The following is a 26,324-nucleotide window of genomic DNA, read 5'->3' as shown; positions in this document are numbered from 1 at the left end:
GCTGTGGCTCTGAGGTTGGACCAGGGTTCTGTTCCTCCCCCTAAGCCCCCTCCCTGCCTGTGCATCCTCCTCCCCTCTCCTGCCCACTGTGTCCATGTCCCCTCTGCTCCCCTCACTTACCCCTGTCTTTCTCTCCAGTCTGATGACAGGCAGGCTTATCTGAGCTCTCGCCCCACTTCTCACAGCATTTGGCGCCATGTTCTGGTGGCCTTTACCTTCTCTTCTAGGGCATCCTCAAGATTTGACCTTGTTGCTGTCACTGTCACACAGAAGGAAAGTCTCTTTATCCACTGAGCCCTGGACTTCACACACTCTGGACTGGGGTTGGACAGTGAGGTTGAGGCCAAGAGAGTGGGCATCTGTAGGAAAAAAACAGAGAAACAGAGGGGTGGCCTGGGGACTCCCTATGAAGGGCCTGGCTGCTGAGAGAGGGGTCTCACCCCAGGTCCCTCCATCTCTGCAGCCTTAGTCCTGTCTCACTTTTAACTGTCTAGGGTTTAGTAAAATACTCTGATGTTTCCATGGACCCTGCGTGCATACACTGTGACCAGGAGTCCTCGTCTGACTGATATGTTCAGTGACATCTACCAAGTTCTGAGGTACAAAAATACAAGACATTACCTATCTTCTTGCACTTTAAAATCTAGGTGAACAGACAGGAATTAGAACAGAACAGGAAGAGAGACCCCATGGACTACATGACAAATTGAGGGCAGGTCCTGGGTATTCAGGAAAGGCTTCCTGGGGGAGAAGGTGGGGCCTGGCAGGAGAAGGCGAGTGCAGTTCCAGCCATGGTGCCACAGACTGGTCCCCAGGGCGCTGGGTATAAGGAACCTCCTGGGGAGCTAGCTGGTCAAGCTCTGCCATACCACTATGCCCCCACAGAGGACTGGAATGGGCACCCTCTTTCCCAAAGCCTGCACAGAGCTCCTTCCCTTCAACACCACTTCCTCATCCCTTTCCCTCCAAGTCAGGTCCAGAGATTTCAGGACACACACACAAGGCTCAGCATTCTTTAAGGCTTCTACCAGAAGCAGTTGTGAGCATGGAAGCTTCGAGAGTTTCTGGGAGCACTCTTACTGAGCCTACTCTGGGGAGTAGATATAAATACCTCACCAGGGTGTGCCGACAAAAGTCCTCAGCCCCAGATAGACGAGAACAGACATGTTGAAACCCTACTACTGCTAAACAATGTTGTCTGGGTGTGTGGGGTGGGGGTGTTTTGCACATACGTACAATACAATTGATCATTTTTTTAAAAAGTTAAAAAAGCAGAATTCACCTGAATAACCTCTCTCCACTCTCCTTAAGACCCTGCAGGTGAGCAGGATCGTTAGAGGTAATGTGAAAATGTTTTGTCTCTCCTCTACTAACCTTCCTCTCTCACCTTCCACTGAATCCTCTCTTCTCCCTGCTTATTCTCTTAAAAAACACTTTATATTTTTATTTTTTTTTAGAGAGAGGGGAAGGAGGGAGAAAGAGAGGGAGAGAAACATGACCCGGAATCAAATCGGTGACCTTTAACTTTGTAGTACAAGAGCAGCCAACCAAGCCACACTGGTCAGGGTCTCCCTGCTCCTTTGGTCCTGGCCTCCCCTTTCCTCCCACCCCGCCCCCTCCATCTTCCTTCATTTTCTCCACTGTCCCCTACTGGATCCCAAATCCTTGAAATTCTTTTCTCCTAAATGATGACTTTCCTTGTCGCCAAGCACCTGAAGACACACAGTACCTGGTGTATCGTCAAGGATAAGAGAGTCCAACGATCCTGTTGGAGCCAAGATCAAGAAAAGCCAAGGGTAGGTATTTCCCAGGTTTTGCGTGTCTGAATCGCACCCTTCACTTTTATGAATGACCTATGTTAGTACCTGTTTCCACTCACCTAAGGAATCAGAAGAGGGAGGGACTTCCGCCAAGATGGAGGCATAGGTGGAAACACTGTGCCTTCTCCCACAACCAAGTTTGAAGACAACAAAGGTTTGGAGAACTAGGACACACCCAAAGACCAGAAAACGGAATTATACGGAAGTCCGACAACTACGAACCGTTCAACGGGATGGTAAGAGAGGCGGAGCCATCAGCGGAGCTGTGTCGGGCAGGACAGATCCCCCGACCTAGGCGCGCAGGCAGCCCGGAACCAGTCGGGGTGTGGGGCAGACTGACCGCGGTCGCACATTCGCACACAGTGAGATGGACCACACAGGCCCCAGGGGGCAAACCCAGTGGTGGAGGGCTGACGGCGGTGGCACACTCCAGTGCAGTGGAACGAAACGAGTGGGCCTGGTGACGGGGGTGGCTGCGGTGCCGGGGCTGCGGGAAGCCATTGTCCCTCTTTGATCCTGCCCCCGCATACAACGTCACAACCCAGCGACTTAGTTGCCCTGTTCTAGTGAACACGTTAGGACTCCAATCCTGCTACGGTACAGGCACAAACAGCCCAAAAGATGGTGCAAGAAGAACTCAAAGTCCCAGAGCCAATAATTCTAAGCGACCGAGAAATTGCCAGCCTTTCAGAAGCACAATTCAAGACACTATTTATCAGGATGCTCACAGAACTGGTAGATTATAGTCACAAGTTAGAGGAACATAGTCACAAATTAGAGGAACATATGAAGGCTAAACTAATTGAAATGAAGGGAGATGCACAGGAAACCAATAGTGATGGAAAGGAAACGGGGACTCAAATCAATGGAATGGACCAGAAGGAAGAACAAAACATCCCACCAGAAAGGAATGAAGAAATGAGAATTCAAAAAAATGAGGAGAGGCTTAGGAACCTCCAGGACATCTTTAAACGTTCCAACATCCGAATTATAGGGGTACCAGAAGGGGGAAAGAAACAGCCACGAGTGGAAAACGTATTTGAACAAATAATAAAGGAGAACTTCCCCAGTCTGGCAAAGGAAATAGACTTCCAGGAAATCCAGGAAGCTCAGAGAGTGCCAAAGAAGTTGGACCCAAGAAGGAACACACCAAGGCACATCATAATTACATTAGCCAAGACCAAAATGAAGGAGAGAATCCTAGAAGCATCAAGGGATAAGGGGACAGTCACCTACAAAGGAGTACCCATCAGACTGTCAGCGGATTTCTCAAAAGAGACCTTACAGGCAAGAAGGGGCTGGAAAGAAGTATTCCAAGTCATGAAATCCAAAGACCTACAGCCAAGATTGCTTTATCCAGCAAAACTTTCATTTAGAATGGAAGGACAGATAAAGTGCTTCTCAGATAAGGTCAAGTTCAAGGAGTTCATCATCACCAAGCCCTTATTATATGAAATGCTAAAGGGACTTATATAAGAAAAAGAAGATGAAAAATATGAACAGTGAAAGGACAGCAAACACACAGTTATTAACAACCACACCTAAAACAAAAGCAAACCAAGAGGACAGCTAGATCAGGAGTGGAACCATAGAAATGAAGAACACATGGAGGGTTAGAAACAGGGGAGTGGGAGGGGGAGAAGGGGGGAGAAGGCACAGAAAATAGCATAGATGGTAGGTAGAAAATAGATAGGGGGAGGGCAAGAATAGTGGGGGAAATATAGAATCTAAAGAACTTGAGACACGTGGTTATAAACTAAGGGGGGGGGAGAATGGTGGGGGAGGGAGTGTGTGGGTGGAGGGGAATGAAGGAGGGGAATAGAACAACTGTAATGGTATAATCAATAAAATATATTTTTTAAAAAAGGAATCAGAAGAGGATTTTGGTTTTTACCGAAAAAGAAGAAAAGCAAAACTAGTGTTTGTTGTGTGTACTGTGGCTGTGGTAACAGAGGCAGCAGCCCCCCCCCCCGGCAGTGGGAGGGGCCCCCCAAGCTCCCTCCTGGGAGCCACAGGCAGCCTCTCAGCCCCAAGCCCCAGAGTCTGACCTGTACTTGTGAGCATCCGGGCTTCATCCAGATTTCTTCTGTCATTCTTAGCAGGATGTGCCCTAAGTCAACTGCGTCATTGCTTTGTGTCAGTTTGGCCTGCAAAAGGTTTGCCTAGAATGCTCTGCTTTCGGAGAGTGGGCGAAATCTGTAGTTTATCTAGAGAATACATTTTGGGGGTCTGAGGGTTTTCTATTTGAGCTATAATTCACATACGCCAGAGCACTAGTTAGATGAAGAACATAATAATTTGCTACAGGTATAATTGTGGAAGCGTGTTAACTTACCACTATAAGTTTAGTTAACATCTACTACCTTTCGAATTTAGAAATAAAGTTTTTGTGATGAGAACTTTTCAGATCTCTCTCTTAGCAACTTTCAAATATGCAATACAGTGTTGTTAAGTATAGTCACCATGGTGTACATCATATCCCCAGAACATTCTAGACATTAACCTTTTAATATATATAATTTACAAATATTTTCTCTCCTGGGTGTCCTTCTTACTCTGTTGATGCTGCCTTTTGATGCACAAATTTAAAAATGTTCATGTGGTTCAATTTACATATTTTTCTTTTGCTAACTGGGCCTTTAGTGTCGTACCCAACAAATCATTGCCATGTTGCAAGTCATGAAGTTTTATTCTGTTTTCTTTTAGGAGTGTTGTAGTGTTAGGTGTTCCATTCGGGTATTTGAGCAACTTTGAATTAAGTTTGTATATTGAGTCAGGTGAGGGCCCAGGGCAAGCAGGCACATGAAACTCCATTCCTCTCAGGTGCTGATGCTCCCTGTGAAGGGGAGACCCATGAGGTACAGTGGGAGGCTCCTGCCAAGATGGACCCTCTTTTTACTCTGAAACCTAACATGCCCTCCAGTAGGGCCACCCTGCCCACCACCCCCACTTCTGTTTATCTCAGCTATAGGAACCAGTATTTGTCAGCAGCAGCAGAGCCCTGCCCTGTTCCTGCTCAGACAGCCAGCACTTCCAGAGCAGGCTCAGTCAGGTAACGAGAAAGAAACTGGGTGAGTCAAGAACCCACATGTCTCCCTGGTGGCCTCCTTTAACTCCTGACTATTGTTGCCTAGTTGCTGAAACTGGCCTTCTGCCTTGCTCCTACTCCCCAACGTCCTTGGCTGCTGGGAATGCAGCTGGTCCCAGCCTGCTTGGGTGGGACAGTTAAGTCTTTGTCAGTCACCTTGCACCAGGGGTTAAGCCAGACCCCTGTGCCTGCTGCTCTATGGATGGGACCCCCTTCCTTGTGATAGCTCATCTGTGCCCACCATGCTACCACCCCAGCCCAGGTGTAGGCATATTCATTCCCTGTGTTGCAGCTGCCACCATACCTCCCACCCGAAGAGCTGTCAAGGCAGTGACCTTGGCCTGACTTAAGACATATGTTTTAAAGCTCACTTGTCACCTAAGGGTCCTGCTTTAAAGCAGAAGTAAGCCCGAACCTTGTCACAGTTCCTGCCCTTCCCATTGCTTGAAGACAGTGAGGCTTCAACGTGGCTCAGAGTTGAACCCACCCAGGTCAAGGTCACTCTGCTTTAGGTCTGTCTTGCTCTTTGACGGGAGAAGGCTCAGTGAAGGGGCAGGAGTAAAACTGACAGGCTCACATCTCCTTGATTCTTAAATGAGGTTATAATCTCAGACAGGAGGGGGACCCTCCCTTTCTTCTCCCCAACCTACCTTCGCTCCACAGTCCCTGTTGCCCTCCTTGAGGCTGTCACCTGGTTAAAGTTAGGCAAGAAAGGACTGCCGAGGGTACCCAGGTGGGGATGGCATGGTGGAAAAAGAAATAGAAAATGAAAATCCTTGTCTAGGTCTGAATCCTGCGGTGTTGTTGTGCCCAGATCCTGTCGTCTTCAGTTTAATAAAACATTTACTTCTTTCCAAATTCAGTGATCCTCTTCTGTGCATAGGCACTCACCATGCTCAGGGACACAAAGGTGGGTGAGGGATGTGCCCTCAGGGACCTCGTGAGTCTACTTGAGGAGACAAACACAGAACTGATCAGGGCACCATGGGCTACTCTGTCTGTGGTCAGAGCTGTGAACGCTTAGAAGGAAGAGATGGAAAGTGTTTGTAGGAGGTGGTTGTGAACTGGGGCTTGAAGGATTACTGCACCTTGACCAGGGGGTACTGATGGGAAAGGAAATTCTGGGTGTAGGACTGAGCATGAATAAAATGTTCAGGCACATACCATGCACTTGGACTGCAGGAACTCCAGTCTGACCATTGGTTACTGGGGTAGGGGGTCTGCTGACAGTGAGGAAGTAATTGGGACATGCTGGGACAAGAACGGGGAATTCCTTTGGCAGTTTCTGATTCTTCTGGGCAAAGTCTGCCAGGAGAGCAGTCTGTGTCTCTGTCTCTGTCTCTGTCTCTGTCTCAGTCTCTGTCTCTGTCTCTGTCTCTGTCTCTGTCTCTCTCTCTCTCTCTCTCTCTCACACACACACACACACACACACACACACACCCCAGGCATAAGTGTCCCAGGGAAGGAAATAAGGCATTAGATCTCTTCTCAAGAGAGCTACTATATCCTCCCCATGTATTCAGTTACCTGTTGCCTCCAGAACTTTCTCAGTTCTGCGAGAATCCCCCTTTTGAGTCAACTCTCTGACAGTCTCCCACTTCCCTTTAATCCATCTGGCTAAACCTTGTGCCACTGTCCAGTGCATTTAACCTAGTCAAGGATGACAGACATCTGTCCATAAAAGCCCAGTTTCCAGCATCCACTGGTGTGTTCGACTACTCTGGGTCCACAAAGCATCTTTACTTAGAAGTGGGAGGGCCTTCCCCTGCCACCCCTAAGGAGATCACCAGACTGAATCATGAGGGCCCAACATGTCCTTGTGCTTTCTGTGCCCTGAACAGCCATGGCCTTGCTGCTGTGGTCATTTCAAGATCCTGCTCTGTCTCCCAAGTTCAGGTTGGGATGCTGGGCCACAGGAGAGATCTTCTATAGCCAACTGCCCTCCCAGTGACACTGCCCTTCCCTCGATGGTCTTCGGACCCTGGTTCCCATCACATTCACCCCTTGGCCCATGATTCCCCAGCTTCACGTCAGTGTTCTCATCCTACACCCTTGCCCCACGTCTTCCTCGGAGTTTGGGTTTGCTCAGATCACTCCTTTGTGGGATATACATTCTCCTCCAGGAGAGCCACGGGTTAGAATGCATTGCTGTCACTGTCCTAGTGAAGGACAGGCTGTGACTCTGTTGGCCCCTGTGCAGCCCTCCACTGCATGGCAGGGCTGGACTGAGATGGGACAGTGAAGCTACAATGGAGACAGTAAGAGTCTGAGAGAAAATGCGAGGAGCTACCTGGGATGGGCGTCACTGCAGAGGTGATGTCCGTCACTGCAGAGGTGATGTCCGTGTCCCTACCAAATTTGTATGTTGGAATCCTAACTCCCAAAGGGAATGTGTGGCGGACTCTGGCCAGTAGAGTCCGCCTGTTGTAGCTGATGATGAGGATAAATGCACAGGCGACAACAATCCTGTGGAGAAAAAGGGAACGGCATGGCTACTCTCTCAAGGGGAGAGTGTCTATGGGTGCCTCGGCCACTCCCTCAAGAGGGGAGTGCCCTGACCCCTGCCTTGACAGGCTTTTATTATTTTCCTTGGGCCTTACATCAGAGAAAAATTTATTACCTAGTACATAGAATATTATTGTCTACATTTTAGGTACAATCAAAGAAATGGAAATAACATGCAGAGGGGGATGGTGATGAGCCGATTAGCTCTGTCCTTGGGAGAACTCAAACATGCTTTGGAACTTACCTTGAAGACAGACAATACACATTTGTTGTTTCAGATCAGGGTGAGGGAGTTGTAGCAAGAGCAAGCCATAACCTTCTGTATGCATTTTCTAGGCCTGATTACCACGGGAAAACTTGGTTTGAAGGTCTGGCTCCTGCCCACCCCTTTGTTTGTATAGGTTTCCCATACAGAGCTGAGTCACATTTGCCAGACCAAAACACACTGGGCCCCTATAGAGATGCTATCTGTGGATGGGGCCTCTGAGGGGGTACTGATGGGATGAGTGCCTGACTGAAGAGGTGCCCAGTTCTCAGGACCCTTCCACAGTGGGGTGGCATGGCGAGAAGACAGCCGTCTGTGAACCAGGAAGCAGCCTCTCACCAGATACCTGCTGCAGCAGCCTTGATCTTGGCCAGTAGAGACTCCAGGACTGTTGGAAGTAAATCTGTGTTGTTTATACGCCAGCCAGTCTACAGTAGTTTGTTGTAGCAATGGACTAGGGAAGCGGGCTATCAGAATCCTAGTCTGTGTGATCCCAGGGGCGGGTCCTCTGAAATTCAAGACCTGCAGAGGGGCACCCCAGTCTCAGGGTCCTTTCCCCCAGCTTCCCTGATGCCTCCACCCCACTGTCTGACGTTCTGTAAGGCACACAAAGGTGTTGCTTGGCACTACTGAGACTTTCAGAGGGCCTGTACTGATGCCAGAGCAGCAGAGCAAGCAGATGCCCGGGAGAGGCGTCAGCTATGTTGAGAGAATAGACAAATGCAGGGCGTTACAAAAATATGTAGTCTCATCTAAGCTCTGACTGTGAACAATCTTATCGGGCAAAAATAGCACCCAGCTGAAAGCAGATACGTGATGGGTGTAGGGGGTAGGGCGGCTCTTGGCTAAGAACAGCATTTCAGATGCTCGGAGGACAGGTGTGGGCTGACGTGCGTGTCTGGTATTTTCTGTAGTCATTGGCTGGTTCTATTATAAACGGGGCCGTAGCTCCACAGCCAAGAGGCATCTCTGAGTGGCTCACAGGCTTTATCCTGCACTCCTGCTGCTGCTGCGTCTGCTCTGCTGGATGGTACCCGGGATGCACTTGGTGGTGAGTGTGTAAGGGTCAGGCTGGAAGGCTTCGCTGCCCTATCTTTTCAGGTTCTGTCCTGTCCCTCACTGTCTTCCCCATCCCTCAGAGGGTGGACAGGGGATGGAGAGCTGAGAAAAGCTCAGAATGAGGAGTAAAAAGGAAAAACAGAGAAGATGGGAAGAAGGGTCAAGGGGACAGGAAGGAGGTGTGGGGCAGAACAAGGACAAGTGTCCCTGAAAAAGTAGGAGATGGAGAGGAGGACCTGGACCTGGAGAGGCTCCAAGGCCAGGATGCTCAGTCCCAGTGTGGGGTTGGGGAGGGGCACCTCCCTGTCTCTCCTGCCTTTTTCTTGCACCGTCTAACCCTGTTATTGTACTGACCTTCCCGAGGCTTCCTATACTTATGTCCCTTCTCTGGTCCTGTCCTTTCTCTCCTCACACACTCATCCCCCTGCCTCTGGTGATGGGGACCCTGTCCTTGTGTATGAGCAGGGCGTGTGCTGCCCCCTGCCCTTGGTGGGGTGGGGAAGGTTGGAGGGGATATGACCACTCAGGCTCCAGGCAGACCCGAAACTGCAGGCAGAACGGCCCCTACGTGTGAGTGGGGTCTGAGTAGCAGCAAACCCCTGCGGCGCCACTTGGCTGCTGTCACGAGTCAGTCATCTCGGGTTTTTCCAAAGTGACCTCACCCTCCACACTTCACACCCTTACACACTCCCCCTGAGTCTCCATCCCTGTACTGTGTGAGCCCCCACACCCTTCAAGTATACATGTCCCCTGCCTTCTCCATGGGCCGGGCTCACACTGCCTCCTTACACTCGCAAATCTCCCCTCACAGCATTACCCTATACCCAAGAACTCCTCACACCCCTTCACCCCTCTGCACACCCATTCCCACCACCACACACACTTTCTCCCACACACAAGGGCCATGCCTGCCACACTCTCCACCCCCTGCACAGGCACCCTGGTTTCCCTCTGTATGTGTGCCTGTGCTTTCTCGTGCTTGTATTGTTACACATGCTCCTTCACCACAAAGACCTACTTGCCTCCTTCAAAATTCTTCCACACATAAGAATTTCCACTGTAAGCTCCAGGAACATTCCTCTTGGAGACATCACTTCTTCACATACATGGTCTCTGCCTAGTGCACCCCAGCCCCTCCATCTACACCTCCCCTCTGCCCCGTGCTTAGCTGTACAGAGTCACAGATACACTCCTCCCTCAAGACACTTGACAGTACACACACACACACACCCCAAGTCTCCCAAGGCTCTCACACAAATTGTAGTCCCCACCCCAACACGCTCTGTCTGGTGCTCTCTCATTCTCCACCTTGCTCACTGACAAATGAATTCGTGTCACTGCCACACATACACTCTCCTCTCCTCTGTATTCGTCCCCTCTCCTCTGCATTGCTCCCCCATGCACACTCCTGCCTTTCTGTCTCTCTCATTCGCTGCCCCGACCACCCTCTCCCTGACAGTTCTCCTCTTGGGCAGCCTCAGGGCCCACACCTCAAGGTGGTTCTGCAAGGAGGCTGGCTGCCAGGGCCTCTGCCCAAAGCTGAGGGAGGAATGAGTATGTGTTTGCCCACAGCCTGTCTAGAGCACCGCCCCTCCTGTTTGATGTTCTTTGCTAAAACTGCTCACCAAGCCACTCCTTTTATGGAGCTACAGTCCTGCCCCTAATTTAGAAACTAGGCTTAGTCACATCCTGCTCAGCTACCCCCTCCCGAGCCTAAACAGAATAATTCCAACAAACAGATCACGAGGTGCAGCTGTCCTACCCAAGTCAGAATCCTGCCCACTTCTTTCTTAGGATTCTCACTACCTGCCACATGGCTCCTGCTGGAGGGAGATGGTAGTCTGGATCAGGCCAGAATTCTCCATGCCCACCTCTCCACAAAAATCCAGAGTCCCCTGTTCACCCCTCCACCCAGCTCTAAATCAGGAAGAACTCCAAGTCTTGGTATGGGGTTCATGCCCAGTGGCCCATGACAGTATGTACTCTTGGTAACTCAGGGCTTGTCCTATTTCAGTGATAATTAAATGAAGTAGGAGATCTTAGTCAACTTCGCTCAACTGTCTGGTGAGAGGGCTCAGCAGGGTGTGACAGGCGTGAGAGTAGCAATCTGGATCCAGTCGGGAGGTGGAGACTGCACCATGACCTAAACTGGGGGGGTTGATATAAACTAGTATGAAACTGTGCAGAAGGATGACTCGGGGATGAGGGCCCCCAGGATGGTGACGTATGCTTCCTGGAGAAGATGGGAAAAGCTTGACAGAAGGCGATATTTATGTGGAGCTTTTGAAGGCTGATGGCCTCCAGCCAAGCAGGGAAGGGAATTCCAGGCAGAGAGAGTTCTCTGCACAAAAGATGAGGAAGCACGACGCTGTGAGGCAGCAAATGGATCAAAACAGCTGGACCCCCGTGTATCGGTGTGGTGGGGCTCCTACAGTGAGGAAGATGTCAGGGAGTGTGACAGGGTAGGAAGTAAGCAACTTAAGTTACTGGAGTAGTTGCGTTGCGGCTCGCCAGGTGTCTCCCTTCTCCCACCTTTCCCTCAGAGGTAAGGAAGGACCTCTGTTGCAGTCACTGAATTCCCAGAGAGAATTCCCATGTCTTTACCTCTTGTCCTGTCTCTCTGTTGACAGGCCCACCTGGAGAACGGACGTAGACCTTAGGGTGGACTCTAACTCTCCTTTCCTTAGTGAAAGCACAAGGAGTCCTCTTTCATAAACTTTCCCCCATCTGCCCTCTCTCATCCTCTTCCCCAGCCGCTGCCTCCACTGTTTGTCTGGGGACTTCTCATTCCCCAGAAGGAATGTCAGTCTCAGAAGCTCCCCAGCTGGGTGTCAGTGTGCAGGAGAGAGGGGATGGTGGGTCAGGAGCTGTGCCTTAGTCTCCAGCTCAGAGAACATCCCACATTTAGTCCAGAAGATCCCTGAGCTCTTCCGCTCTTTGTGATTTATGTAGATTGGTGTAGAGAGCAGCACTGGATTGATTATCAATGATGAGATCACGAATGGCTTCACCTCCCGTGTCAGAAATTCTAAAAGCAGCTGATTTAATTTTAGCAATTTTGAAGATCCATATTTAATGGTGTATTCTCTGTTCCTTACTGGTGTATGGGGTGGGCCCACATCTTCTTCAGTGTTTCTTTCTTCTAAAGACTAAAGATGAAAACACAGGCAGGATAGAGGCCTCTACTTGATGTCTGATGAGAGGCTGACACCCTTCAAATGCCTGATTGCTGTGAAAACACGAGATTGTTGTTGTCTTGCTCTCCTCTGGCCTCGAGCTTCTACTCCCCCCGAACTCTTGTTCTCTCTCATGTTTCACTGAACCTGCTGTGTTTTTTTTTCTCAACTCCATTTTCATCCACAAATGGGACACCAGCTCATTTACAGAGCCACCATACCCAACAAACTTGCTTAAAAATGAAAAAAACCTGGCACCCAGTATGTGTGTGTGCATGCAGCCAACTCTCCCAGAGGTTTATGAGTTACACGGTGGTGATACAAAGAATTAAACGATCAAATGTTAGCTGGACTACTTCCTTACCTCTTTTTTGGACTTCAACTAAAATATGCATTATTGGCTGTATCCCTCGTGTATGCTTTAGTCCTGGTTCTCAGCCACCACCCTCTGTACCCCAGATTATTTCTGTCCTGCTGCATTTGGTTTCCCTGGGTCTACTTTTGCTCCCAATGTAGGTGTTTGCAACACAGCAGTCTGATTCTTTTTGAAAATTAACTTATTGGGGTAATATGTGAGATTATACAAGTTTATATAAGAACACATTTTATATAAGTCTCAAGTATGCAATTCTCTAATGCATAATCTACATAGTGCAGTGATTTTCAACTAGTATGCCACAAAACTTTTTATTTTTATTTTATTTTTTAAAAAATTTTATTATATTTTATTGATTATGCATTACAGTTGTCCTAATCCCCTCTTCATTCCCCTCCACCCTGCACACCCCTCCCCCATCATTCCTCCCCTTTAGTTTATGTCCCTTTGTCACAAGTTCCTTTTTTTAAAAATATATTTTATTGATTATACCATTACAATTGTCCCATTCCCCCCTTCATTCCCCTCCACCCTGCACACCCCTCCCCCACCATTCCCCCCCCTTTAGTTTATGACCACGTGCCTCAAGTTCTTTAGATTCTACATTTCCCCTACTATTCTTGTCCTCCCCCCTATCTATTTTCTACCTACTGTCTATGCTACTTATTTTCTGTACCTTCTCCCCCCTTCTCCTCCCACTCCCCCGTTGCTAACTCTCCACATGATCCTCATTTCTATGGTTCCGCTCCTGATCTAGCTGTCCTCTTGGTTTGCTTTCATTTTAGGTGTTCATATTTTTATCTTCTTTTTCTTAGATAAGTCCCCTTAACATTTCATAGAATAAGCGCTGGGTGATGATGAACTCCTTGAATTTGATCTTATCTGAGAAGAACTTTATCTGCCCTTCCATTCTAAATGAAAGCTTTGCTGGATAGAGCAATCTTGGATGTAGGTCTTTGGATTTCATGACTTGGAATACTTCTTTCTAGCCCCTTCTTGCCTGGAAGGTCTCTTTTGAGAAATCCGCTGACAGTCTGATGGGAACTCCTTTGTAGGTGACTTTCTCATTATCTCTTGATGCTTCTAGAATTCTCTCCTTCATTTTAATCTTGGCTAATGTAATTATGATGTGCCTTGGTGTGTTCCTTCTTGGGTCCAACTTCTTTGGGGCTCTCTGAGCTTCCTGGGTTTCCTAGAAGTCTATTTCCTTTGCCAGACTGGGGAAGTTCTCCTTTACTATTTGTTCAAATAAGTTTTCCACTCATGGCTGTTTCTTTTCCCCTTCTGGTACCCCTATAATTTGGATGTTGGAACGTTTAAAGATGTCCTGGAGGTTCCTAAGCCTCTCACTTTTTTTGAATTCTTGTTACTTGACATTTTTCTGTTTGGTCATTTCTTCCTTCCTTCTGGTTTACTCCCTTGATTTGAGTCCCAGTTTCCTTTCCATCACTATTGGTTTCCTGTGCATTTCCCTTCATTTCAGTTAGTTTAGCCTTCATTTGTTCCTCTAATTTGTGGCTAAAATCAACCAGTTCTGTGAGCATCCTGATCACCAGTGTCTTGAATTGTGCATCTGAGAGGGTTGCTATTTCTTTTTCGCTTAGAGTTATCGGCTCTGGGGCTTTGAGTTCTTCTTGAGCCATATTTTGGACTGTTCCTGCCTGTTATGTATGAGGAGCAGAGCCCTAGGTGTTCACTAGGGCGGGGCAACTCAATCACTGAGTTGTGATGGTGTATTTGGGGGCGGAGTCAAAGGAAATCAATGGCGGTCCCCTCTGCTGCTTCCTGCTGCTGGGGCCTGCACAGTCCGTCTCACTGCTCACTCCTTTGCTGGTTTATCTGTGCTCGAATGTGTGACTGAGGTCAACCTGCCACTTTGTGCCCTCACTGGGTCCGCCCGATGCTACCCCGGCTGCCTATGTGCCTGGGTTGGGGGATTTTTCCTGCCCGACCCTGCTCTGCCCCTCTTACTAGTCTGGTTGAACAGGTTGTTGTTGTCAGACTTCCATATAGTTCAGTTTTCTGTTCTTTGGCTGTGTCTTTGTTTACTAAACCTTTGTTGTATTCAAACTTGGTTGTGGGAGAAGGCATGGTGTTTCCACCTACACCTCCATCTTGGCGGAAGTTTCCTGTGTCACAAGTTCTTTAGATTCTGTATTTCCCATCCTATTCTTGCCCTCCCCGCTATCTATTTTCTACCCACCATCTATGCTACTTATTCTCCATACCTTCTCCCCCCTTCTCCTCCTCCCACTCCCCTGTTGCTAACCCTCCATGTGATCTCCATTTCTGTGGTTCTGTTACAGAAAATGAAGCGACCAGACACCGAGGGTTCAGGAGCACGATCTTTATTTATGTGCACGGGCCCAGAGGAGAGTGACCTCCAAATTCTGAGCCCTGAACAAAGGGTTCTTGGGGTTTATATAGCCTGCAGGGACTTCCTGTCTACGTGGCAAGCGAGTCACAGAAGCGGAATGCGGAGGTTAGTTCTATTTCCTTATTTGGGGATATCTGAGGTGCTGTGGCTCCCATTGGCTGCGCGGCAGAAGCAGGTTACAGAAGCAGAATGCGGAAGTTAGACTCTTCTACGGGGCGTTCTTAGGCTAGGGGAAAAGGGGCTTTTCTCTATCAGTTCTGCTCCTGAGGTAGCTGTCCTCTTAGTTTCCTTTTGTTTTAGGTGTGGTTGTTAATAACTGTGAGTTTGTTGTTCTTTCACTGTTCATATTTTTTATCTTCTTTTTCTTAGATAAGTCCCTTTAGCATTTCATATAATAAGGGTTTGGTGATGATGAACTCATTTAACTTGATCTTATCTGAGAAGCACTTTATCTGCCCTTCCATTCTAAATGAAAGCTTTGCTGGATAGAGCAATCTTGGATGTAGGTCTTTGGATTTCATGACTTGGAATACTTCTTTCCAGCCCCTTCTTGCCTGCAAGGTCTCTTTTGAGAAATCAGCTGACAGTCTGATGGGAACGCCTTTGTAGGTGACTTTCCCCTTATCTCTTGATGCTTCTGGAATTCTCCCCTTCATTTTAATCTTGGCTAATGTAATGATGATGTGCCTTGGTGTGTTCCTTCTTGGGTCCAACTTCTTTGGGGCTCTCTGAGCTTCTGGATTTCCTAGAAGTCTACTTCCTTTGCCAGACTGGGGAAGTGCCCCTTTATTATTTGTTCAAATAAGTTTTCCACTCGTGGCTGTTCCTCTTCCCCCTTTTAAAACACTGACTTCTTTTCCCTTAGACTGCCAAACAAAAGGATGCTAACAGCCAACACAACAATAGCTGTTCAGTGTGCATGAATCAAAGTATCCCTTTTTTAAATCAGATTGGCAAAACTATATTTTTTGGTGTGCTGCAGAATTTTAGTAATTAGTTTACGTGTGCCATAAGATGGTATAGGTTGAAAATTGCTGGTACAGGGCATTGTATTTTCACTGACCAAAGTCTATTCTCCTTTTCTCATCGTATATTCGACCCATTGTGTGTAAGGGTAAAATGCTTTCAAGGAAGGTATGCCAGCATGATCCTTCTTTATGTGGCATGCTTTTCTATGGGTCAGGCTGGGGCTTTTCCAAGAGTGCTGGGAAGTCCTGGGCAGTTTTATTTCTGCATTCCAAATGAAATGTTCCGAAATTTAACCTTCACTAGTTTCTGGGTAAACCCTGTTCAGCACAGATGCTAATACGTTACATTGCTTCCATGTAAAGAGAATAACTGCTAGCGTGTCAGAGTGGGAATGTCTACTGTGCTGAATCACCGGGTGTGACAAAGGTGCACAGGTACAGGTTGCATTGCAATATTCAGTATCCTATGGGGCCTGGCCATGTGGGCAGTAAAGCGTGGTTTGGGAAGGCAAAACACAATTTGAAAACTATGGAGCCTGAGACTTACCTGGAAAGTTCTTTGATCCTTAAGCGATTCTCCTTGTTCTTGTCCCAGCCTAAAAGTATTGTACTAGTATTCCAGTGCTACACAACAGGTACCATGCCCATTCTGCAGGTCAGAAACCTGGCGTGACTGGCTGGTCTCTCCACTGAGAGTCTTACCAGCTACAGTCAAGGCACTGGCCAGGCTGCAACCTAATCTTGCCAACAGCAGCTCTAATTGCACCTGACAAAGAAAATCAGGGTAGAAATAACAGTTGAAATGGACTGTGAGCAAATGTCATACTTTTGCAAAATTTTCAAAATGAACAAGTTCGTTCCCTGAGGAGCCATACCAGAAACTCATCCAAATGAAATGTTCTGAAATTTAACCTTCACTAGTTTCTGAGTAAATCCTGTTTGGCNTTGTGTGTAAGGGTAAAATGCTTTCAAGGAAGGTATGCCAGCATGATCCTTCTTTATGTGGCATGCTTTTCTATGGGTCAGGCTGGGGCTTTTCCAAGAGTGCTGGGAAGTCCTGGGCAGTTTTATTTCTGCATTCCAAATGAAATGTTCCGAAATTTAACCTTCACTAGTTTCTGGGTAAACCCTGTTCAGCACAGATGCTAATACGTTACATTGCTTCCATGTAAAGAGAATAACTGCTAGCGTGTCAGAGTGGGAATGTCTACTGTGCTGAATCACCGGGTGTGACAAAGGTGCACAGGTACAGGTTGCATTGCAATATTCAGTATCCTATGGGGCCTGGCCATGTGGGCAGTAAAGCGTGGTTTGGGAAGGCAAAACACAATTTGAAAACTATGGAGCCTGAGACTTACCTGGAAAGTTCTTTGATCCTTAAGCGATTCTCCTTGTTCTAGTCCCAGCCTAAAAGTATTGTGCTAGTATTCCAGTGCTACACAACGGGTACCATGTCCGTTCTGCAGGTCAGAAACCTGGCGTGACTGGCTGGTCTCTCCACTGAGAGTCTCACCAGCTACAGTCAAGGCACTGGCCAGGCTGCAACCTAATCTTGCCAACAGCTGCTCCAATTGCACCTGACAAAGAAAATCAGGGTAGAAATAACAGTTGAAATGGACTGTGGGCAAATGTCATACTTTTGCAAAATTTTCAAAATGAACATGTTTGTTCCCTGAGAAGCCATACCAGAAACTCATCCAAATGAGATGTTCTGAAATTTAACCTTCACTAGTTTCTGGGTAAATCCTGTTCAGCACAGATGATAATACATTACATTGGCAGCCAGACTGGGGTCCCCAACTGTGTCATCAAGGTTTGATCCAATTTTGTCACCTTCTCCTAGTCCAGAGAAGGATCATTGGATACTGGAACAGCTGTGACAACATAGGAAAAATGTTTATCTAGACCATGCTATCCTCAGAGAGTAAAGAATTTTTTTGTTAAAAGGCTGGGGACCTGGCTTAGATGGAGACAAGAGAGCACCACCCCCCAACCCTCCTAGATCAGAGCCTCTGCCCCACACAGGAGCGGTACTTGGTGTGCCCCCCACCCCCCACCCTCCCACCCTGTGGTGCTGCCTCTGGAGCCTCCTCTGCTTCCCCACCACAGAGCAGCCCCAGCTTCACTGTGGAGTGTGGGGACCTGCACTAAGAAATTATATCATTTCTATGCAGAGATGGGCCAGGGGACAGGGCCTCTCTCAAGTCCTTCCCAGACTGGGTCCTGCCCAAGAGCCAGAGGCCAGCCTGCTGCTTACCTTCCATGGCACCTGATCTCCTTCTAAGTTTCCTGAGGATGATGATGGTGCCCAACAGAGGGAGATACATGGGATGAACCATGTAATGAACAAGATGGCTGAAGAGTGTCCAGTATCTGTGGCATTTAATGATTGTACAGACAGGAGAAAAAATCAAAAGCCCCGTCAAATCTAAAAACACACCACCCTTAGTGATGCGGACACCGGCCCACAGTGTCCACAGCATTATGGATAAGACGAGACAGACTCACAGGGTCTACAGAAATTCTGTGGAGAAAAAGGGATGACAGGGCTGATCTCTCAGTGAAAGAGGGCTGACCCCAGCCCCTGCCTGGACAAGCTTTTATTGCTTTTCTGGGCACATTACATTGAGGATGGTCCTCAGTTACTATGCACACATTCACTTTAAGTGGTTACCTTTTACAGAAAACAAAGAAGAGGATGTTGCTGATGACATCAAAAAAGAAGGATATTTGCATATATAAGGGGAAAAGTGGTTGAATTGGTTACACTCACCCTTGGGAGGTTTAGCATAGATTTTAGGAAGTTACTTTGCAGTAAACGTTTGCCACCTCAATTCATGGTGAGGGAGTTTTAACAAAAAGCAAGTCTGAAAGCAGCCTAGGTACCATGCAGGCCTGAATCCTCTAGGGAGAACCCATCTGTGGGCGTGGGTCCTGTGTGCTGTACCTCACTTTCCACTGGCCTTTCTGAGTGGTTGCTGGCTACACTTCCCACGCCACACAGAACAGTCTCCTGTACCTTAGCATCTGTTTTCCCAGGCAGCATACGTCACCCCCATAATTAGAAACCCTAATGATATGACATCCCCTCTATTGATCCAGGGGTATAAAGATGTAGGGGGTTGTGCTCTGTCCTCAAGGGTCTCACCAAGTTTCTGCTGAGGGAGACGCTGAATGTCTATCTGATTATCATACAGTTTGACGTGTTTTCTGTGGGTAGACTTCTCTGAGCAGATGTGGGGGTATTAATTCTCTCTGGGGAAAAAGGTGAAGGCGTCATAAGAAGTAACATTTGAGCTGGTTGAGGAATAAGTATAATAAAAGAAGGAAAGAAGCCCTGGAAGGACAATGGTACGTAGGGGCCTAAGCACCATCTCAAAGAGTCCAGGGTGACAGAATTATTGCTTAATTGAGGTCGGAACATCTTCCCCCAGGCAGGTGGGGCTGGGAGGGAGGATGGTATGAATTCTGAGGGCAGTCACTGACTTTCCAGACAAGAAATGAACCAGTCAATCCATCCATCCAGCCAAATTTCAATTACACACACTCACACCCACACAGGGAAGGTGTTAGACTCTCGAAGAGAGCTACCTCCAAAGAGATGAGATTTTATGTGTAGGAGCTAGAAAAAATTAATTCAATACTTATATTTATTTATTGCATTCAAAATTCTAAATAAAATATTTATTTTTGAAAAAATAAGGAATCAATATAAAATTGGGAGAAATGACATATACAAATGAAATGACTCACAACATATTCAGTTGGCAGACTATACTGGTCCGTAGTTTACAACACCTGTGTATGTTTGCCATATACATGCACACCTTGTATGATAAGTTTGACACTGTGCTTTGAGTTAAATGTATGTTAATCATTCTTTTTTTTAAATATATTTTATTGATTATACCATTACAGTTGTTCTATTCCCCCCCTTCAATCCCCTCCACCCACACACTCCCTCCCCCACCATTCTCCCCCCCCCCCTTAGTTTATAACCACGTGTCTCAAGTTCTTTGGATTCTATATTTCCCCCACTATTCTTGCCCTCCCCCCTATCTATTTTCTACCTACCATCTATGCTATTTTCTGTGCCTTCTCCCCCCTTCTCCTCCTCCCACCCCCCTGTTTCTAACCCTCCATGTGTTCTTCATTTCTATGGTTCCACTCCTGATCTAGCTGTCCTCTTGGTTTCCTTTTGTTTTACGTGTGGTTGTTAATAACTGTGAGTTTGCTGTCCTTTCACTGTTCATATTTTTCATCTTCTTTTTCTTATATAAGTCCCTTTAGCATTTCATATAATAAGGGCTTGGTGATGATGAACTCCTTGAACTTGACCTTATCTGAGAAGCACTTTATCTGTCCTTCCATTCTAAATGAAAGTTTTGCTGGATAAAGCAATCTTGGCTGTAGGTCTTTGGATTTCATGACTTGGAATACTTCTTTCCAGCCCCTTCTTGCCTGTAAGGTCTCTTTTGAGAAATCCGCTGACAGTCTGATGGGTACTCCTTTGTAGGTGACTGTCCCCTTATCCCTTGATGCTTCTAGGATTCTCTCCTTCATTTTGGTCTTGGCTAATGTAATTATGATGTGCCTTGGTGTGTTCCTTCTTGGGTCCAACTTCTTTGGCACTCTCTGAGCTTCCTGGATTTCCTGGAAGTCTATTTCCTTTGCCAGACTGGGGAAGTTCTCCTTTATTATTTGTTCAAATACGTTTTCCACTCGTGGCTGTTTCTTTCCCCCTTCTGGTACCCCTATAATTCGGATGTTGGAACGTTTAAAGATGTCCTGGAGGTTCCTAAGCCTCTCCTCATTTTTTTGAATTCTCATTTCTTCATTCCTTTCTGGTGGGATGTTTTGTTCTTCCTTCTGGTCCATTCCATTGATTTGAGTCCCCGTTTCCTTTCCATCACTATTGGTTTCCTGTGCATCTCCCTTCATTTCAATTAGTTTAGCCTTCATATGTTCCTCTAATTTGTGACTTTGTTCCTCTAATTTGTGACTATAATCTACCAGTTCTGTGAGCATCCTGATAAATAGTGTCCTGAATTGTGCTTCTGAGAGGCTGGCAATTTCTCGGTCGCTTAGAATTATTGGCTCTGGGACTTTGAGTTCTTCTTGCGCCATCTTTCGGGTTGTTCGTGCCTGTTCCATAGCAGGATCAGAGCCCTAAAATGTTCACTAGAACAGGGCAACTAAGTCGCTGGGTTGTGACACTGTATGTGGGGGCGGGGTCAAAGAGGGAGTCTGGTGTCTTCTTGCCGCCATGGCCCTCACCGGTGCAGCAGTTGCTGCCGTCACCGGGCCCACCCGTTTCGTCCCACTGCACGCGAGTGTGCCACCGCCGTCAGCCCTTGCCCCCTGGGGCCTGTAAGGTCCGTCTCACTGTGCGCGAATATGCGCCTCCGGTCAGTCTGCCCCACACCCCAACTGGTTCCCGTCTGCCTGCGCGCCTGGGTCGGGGGCCCTGTCCTGCCCGACCCTGCTCGCTGCTGGCTCCGCCCCTCTTACTGTCCCCTTTGAACGGGTTAGATGTAGTCGGACTTCCGTATAATTCAATTTTCTGTCCTTTGGTTGTGTCTTTGTTTCTCCAAACCTTTGTTGTATTCAAACTTGGTTGTGGGAGAAGGCACAGTGTTTCCACCTATGCCTCCATCTTGGCGGAAGTCCTAAAGTCTCTTGTTAATCATTCTTTACAAATCAAAATATTAGTGTTTATGGCTGTGGAATTGGCACTTTCCCCATGCTACTGAGAAAAATAAGTAAAATACTGACAGATAATATTAACAACTTACTTGTATCTTGTTAAATGTAAAGGAAAATTCTCACATTGATAAGAGAAAAATAACTTCTTTTTCAATAACAGTATTGAAAAAGAAGCAAAAGACATGAAGTAATATAAAAAATAAAAATTCAACCACAACTGTAATCAGTGAATGGACCAAAAAAGTGTATAGTATGTAGTGTAGGTTGGTAAGAGTTTGGGGGTATGGGTTCTGTTTATGGGAGGGGAATGTGGCATAGCTTTGAAGGATACAATCTGATAGTTTATAAAAATGAAAATGTAGTATATACCCTTGAATCTCACAATTGGATTTAGACATTTATAGACTTATTCATACACATGCACAAAGATATATATATATATATANACCAAAAAAGTGTATAGTATGTAGTGTAGGTTGGTAAGAGTTTGGGGGTATGGGTTCTGTTTATGGGAGGGGAATGTGGCATAGCTTTGAAGGATACAATCTGATAGTTTATAAAAATGGAAATGTAGTATATACCCTTGAATCTCACAATTGGATTTAGACATTTATAGACTTATTCATACACATGCACAAAGATATATATATATATATATATATATATATATATATATGTATATACACAAAGATACATACACATTTATACATATGTATATGTATGTATCACTGTAGCATGGCACATAATACCAAAAGGGTAAAATCTAAACATTTATTTGTAGCATAAGGATGACAAAAACTATGGCTTTATAGGCTGCTGTGAATTCATTAATCAGATAGCTTTCTATTAGGGGGTCATATAATTTATGGTCCCCTAATTTAGTGACTAGGTTGATTTGGGTAGTGAAAGCAGGTGCTATTAATAATTAAATCAAGAAGAGGAGATAAATCTAGAAATAGGATTGCTGAAAGCAGTGTGCACTGATGTGGAAAATGTCCTAAACCCTTTGGCTAGTTAAAAAAAAAACTTTACAAAAATATATATTTATATTTATATTTTAACCTCCTCAAACTAAGTTTGTATTTGTGGAAATGCATAGAAAAAGGCATGAAAAAATGCAGCCAGACTGCCAGTATTGGTCATTTTGGGTGAGAGTGTAAAATGGGGAGAAAGGTGAAGGTAAACTTGTTCTTTTAATCTCTGTTTATGTCTTCATTAATTGTTTTTTATAAGACACAATAATTTTTTGTATTACAAGAATACAAATAGCAACAAAAACCTTCAAAACTGAGACCATTAAAAAGAGGGAGAGAACGACCACACGCTCTGCACCCCACTCACTCACCGGGGGCTCCAGCTCTTTCTCCCAGTGGTCTAAGAAGTCCCCAAGTCAGTCATTGCAATCTCCCATTGAGATCTTCCTGAAGTGCTCCACCAGGTCCTTGCTGTCCTCCCAGTCCTCCTTGACCCCTCTGGCTCCTGGGAGAACGAGTGTCCAGTTCATGCTTATTGGGTCAGAGAGGAGGACGGTCTGCCCATTGAAGGTGAGCTTCCGGGACACAGCAGAGCATCGTTTTGCTTCACGCTGGCAGCACAGCTCTGCCTGCCTGCAGGGTGGGTGGATCCGCGATGCACACACAGGGGTGTCATCCTGCCTCTGAGAGCTTCGCCGTCTCCCACAGTCACTTGTGTCCCTGCACACGTAGGGGCTGCAATCTTCTCTGCACACTGTGCTCTTTTCTCCCCCTAGGTTCACTGTGGCTCTGAGGTTGACCAGGGTTCAGTGCCTCCCCACCAGGCCCCCTCCCTGCCTGTGCATCCTCCGCTCCCTCACGCTCACTGTGTCTATGTCCCCTCTGCTCCCCTCACTTACCCCAGGTCTTGTTTCCCTCCAGTCTCGTGACAGGCAGGCTCATCCTGAGCTCTCGCCCCACTTCTCACAGCATTTGGGGCCATTCTGTCCATGTTCTGATGGCCTTTACCTTTTCTCCCAGGGGACCCAAAAGTTTTACCTCATTGCTCTCCCTGTTCCACTGAAGAAAAGTCTCTTTGTCCACTGATCCCTGGACTTCGCACCACTGCTGTCCAGGTCTAAACTGGGATTGGACAGTGAGGTCAAGGCCAAGAGATTGAGCACCTGTGAGAAAAAACAGGGGCAGCCTGGGGACTCCCTGTGAAGGGCCTGGCTGCTGAGAGAGGGGTCTCACCCCAGCTCCCTCCATCTCTGTAGCCTTGGTCCTGTCTCACCTTTAACTGTCTGGGGTTTAGTAAAATACTCTGACGTTTCCACGGACCCTGTGTGTACACACTGTTACCAGGAGGATTCGTCTGATTGATATTTTTAGTGACATCTACCAAGTTCTGATGTACAAAAAGACAAGACATTACCTATCCTTCTGGGACTTAAAATCTAGGTGAACACACAGGACTTTTGACTAAAAGGGAAGAAAGACCCCATAGTACACATGCCCAATTCATAGTGGGTCTGGGGTATTCAGGAAAGGCTTCCTGGTGGAGGTGGCACATGGCAGGAGAGGGAGAGCTGCCACATGTAAGTACCAGCTGCAGTGCATTTGGCTGGGGACCCCAGAAACTGGGTGTAGGTAATACCCTGGGGAGCAAGTCCAGCTATTCTTGCATGAACATGTAGAACTATAACAAGTGTTCTTCTACCCTGTTTCTTTCAAACTTACTTCTGGTGGTAAATATCTCTGGTCTAATGTCAAGCAATTTCTGAGTTCTCCTACTAGGTATTTCAGGGGTTCCCTCTGTCTCTCTGAGGGCTTTGCATCATTCACCTTCATCTGGAGAGAACCAATGAGTTCAATTATAAAGAAATATGTTTGCACCCTGACCTGTGTGGCTTCATTGGTGGGCGATGTCTTGCTAAGTGAAACATCACCAGTTTGATTCCTGATCAGGGCACATGCCTAGGTTGTGGGTTCAGCAGGGGGCGAATGAGAGGCAAGCCTATCGATGCGTCTCTCTCACATCAATGTTTCTCTCCCTCTCTTTCTCCTTCCCTTCCCCTCTAAATTAATAAATAAATACATGAATTGGTTTGTGTTGACCTGGCTTTGAACTTCACATTATGGTCGTGTAGGACTGAGCTTAGGAGTGACAATGACTTTATAGAAAATGGAGCATCTAGAAAGGAAGAGCAAAGGTGAGGGTTGGAGTTGGAAGAAAAGGACCCATTTGTATCTCTCTCCCATGTCTGTGATGGCAACAGAATCCCCCTGATGGCTGGGCTGACACAGCAGGGACTGACCCTGCCCAGCCCCTCCCTTCACCAGGTGAAGGACAGTGCCCCCCCCCCCCTTGTTTGAGGAGGACCAGGAGGCCTCTGCCTGGATGGAAACCACACATCTCCAGATGCGTCCTCTCTGTGCCCAGCAGGCCAACACCCAGCCTCAGTCAGGGCCAACAACACAAGGACGTGCCAGGCTGGCTGTCTGGATGCCAGAGGATTGTCACAGACAATACAGTGCCCTGCAGGGACAGGGCAGAGTGTGCAGGTTCTGGTCCTGAGGAAGTGGGATGACAGTGGTGGCTTGTTGAGGTGAGAACCCAGAGTTGGAGAAGGAGAGCTGACAGTTATGGGAGGAGGGACTTGGCACAGCCCTGGAAGCTATGGCCTACCTGCTGCTGGGATGGGTCTTGGGGGTTTTGTAAAAGTGCTGACTGTGCAGCATGGAAGAGAGCATGAGGAATTTCCAGGTGGGTAGTACAGGATGGGGTTAAAAGGCTGCAAGAACAGGTGAGCCAGAGTGGACACGGTGCTGCAAAGCCAGAAGGAGCATAAGCTGTCTGTGGACTGTGCTCCATGAAGAGGCGGGCAGGGCCGTTTGTTCACGAAGCTCACAAGGAAGCTGGTGATGATGACGTTCAAGTTAGGCCACCAGAAAATGTGTCACTTTTGCATATTGGTCATTTGAATTAATGTTGCTTGAGAACAGCTGGGTCAAGAAGGACACTCTGACCCGCCTTTGTTCTCCTAAAAGCAAGACAACCTGCCTGTGTCAGGAGGTAGAGGGACATCCTCAGCACAAGACACAGGGAATTTAGAGCCAGGAAGGCCATGTAGACAAACCTGATCTCTTCATGACAAATTTACTCCTCCAAGCTAACTCCTGTCGGGTCAGTTCTTGACATATCGTTGCTTGTTTGTTGCTGCCTACTTTGGCCACTTCAGAGAGTATCATATTGCTTTGACCTCTACTTTGTACCAAATTAAAACTGGCTTTTCAAATTTCACCTAACTGAAGTTAATTCAATTTTTAGACCAGCCAGAAGACCCTAGAAGGATAGGGGAAATATTCTTTTTCCCCGACAGTGGAAAGGGCCCCAGCATTTTGGAGAAGCTCAGTGATGGCCGTTCCTGATGGCTGGCTTCACAGGTGGACATGACATTGCAGATATAGGCACTCAACTATCATAAGCACACACAGTGCCATTACTGAAAAGGTCACAGAGGTTGGAATGCAAACCAGGGGCCCAGGCCACGGAAAACTAGGCCTTGGGCTCATAGAATGCAGTAGTCCTACAGGCAAATGGGTAAAACCAACCCAGAGAGTACTGAGTTTAAATAATAAGAAGGAAAAAATCCCACAAAAATAAATAGGAAGCTAAAAGCAGCCTTCCAAGAAAGAGGTAGGATCCGTTGCCCAGTTTCTAGTTGAAACTAGAGCAACAATGAGCCACTTCTGAGACGTGGAACCCATTACTGGAAGGAGTGGGTGGGACCCAATTATCAGGGACCCCTCAGGTTGACAGCAAAGGCCATGTGGCTATTGACCTGGTCAGTGTGTACACTGGGGAGCAGAAAATACCCAGACATTCATGTTGGGCCTAGAGTGTGAATTGATGTCATCCCCAGGGATCAGAAGTATCATCATTGGTCCTATTAGTATAGCGATGAATGGGGTTCAGTCTCAGGGAATAAATAGACATGAGCCCCAGGTCCTGCCCACAGAGGTGTCAT

At 47.1% G+C, this 26,324-nt stretch overlaps 1 protein-coding gene across 1 annotated transcript; it reads right to left on the bottom strand.

Moving 5' to 3' along the window:
• Nucleotides 1-128: 128 nt before the first annotated feature.
• Nucleotides 129-25,545, bottom strand: LOC118978951 (retinoic acid early transcript 1E-like). Its single transcript, XM_037034787.1, has 4 exons — nt 25,434-25,545; nt 23,282-23,477; nt 22,686-23,103; nt 129-359 (listed from the first exon to the last, which is right to left on the bottom strand). The coding sequence occupies exons 1-3, from the start codon at nt 25,543-25,545 to the stop codon at nt 22,731-22,733; spliced, it is 681 nt and encodes a 226-aa protein (XP_036890682.1). The 3' UTR covers nt 129-359; nt 22,686-22,730.
• Between the last annotated feature and the right edge of the window lie 779 nt (nt 25,546-26,324).

Source organism: Sturnira hondurensis, unplaced genomic scaffold, assembly GCF_014824575.4.
Source record: "Sturnira hondurensis isolate 20B ecotype Veracruz unplaced genomic scaffold, ASM1482457v3 Scaffold0022201, whole genome shotgun sequence".
Classification (NCBI taxonomy): Eukaryota; Metazoa; Chordata; class Mammalia; order Chiroptera; family Phyllostomidae; genus Sturnira; species Sturnira hondurensis.
This window is presented reverse-complemented; position numbering and strand designations above follow the sequence as displayed.

Excerpts from the sequence above, each read along its gene's own strand:
- LOC118978951 (XM_037034787.1), bottom strand. The coding sequence starts at position 25,545 with ATGATACTCTCTGAAGTGGCCAAAGTAGGCAGCAACAAACAAGCAACG. Across the intron at positions 23,478-25,433 it reads ATTTGTCATGAAGAGATCAG|GTGCTCAATCTCTTGGCCTT; the intron begins GTTTGTCTACAT and ends TTTTTCTCACAG. Across the intron at positions 23,104-23,281 it reads ACAGAATGGCCCCAAATGCT|AGCCACAGTGAACCTAGGGG; the intron begins GTGAGAAGTGGG and ends GGTCAACCTCAG.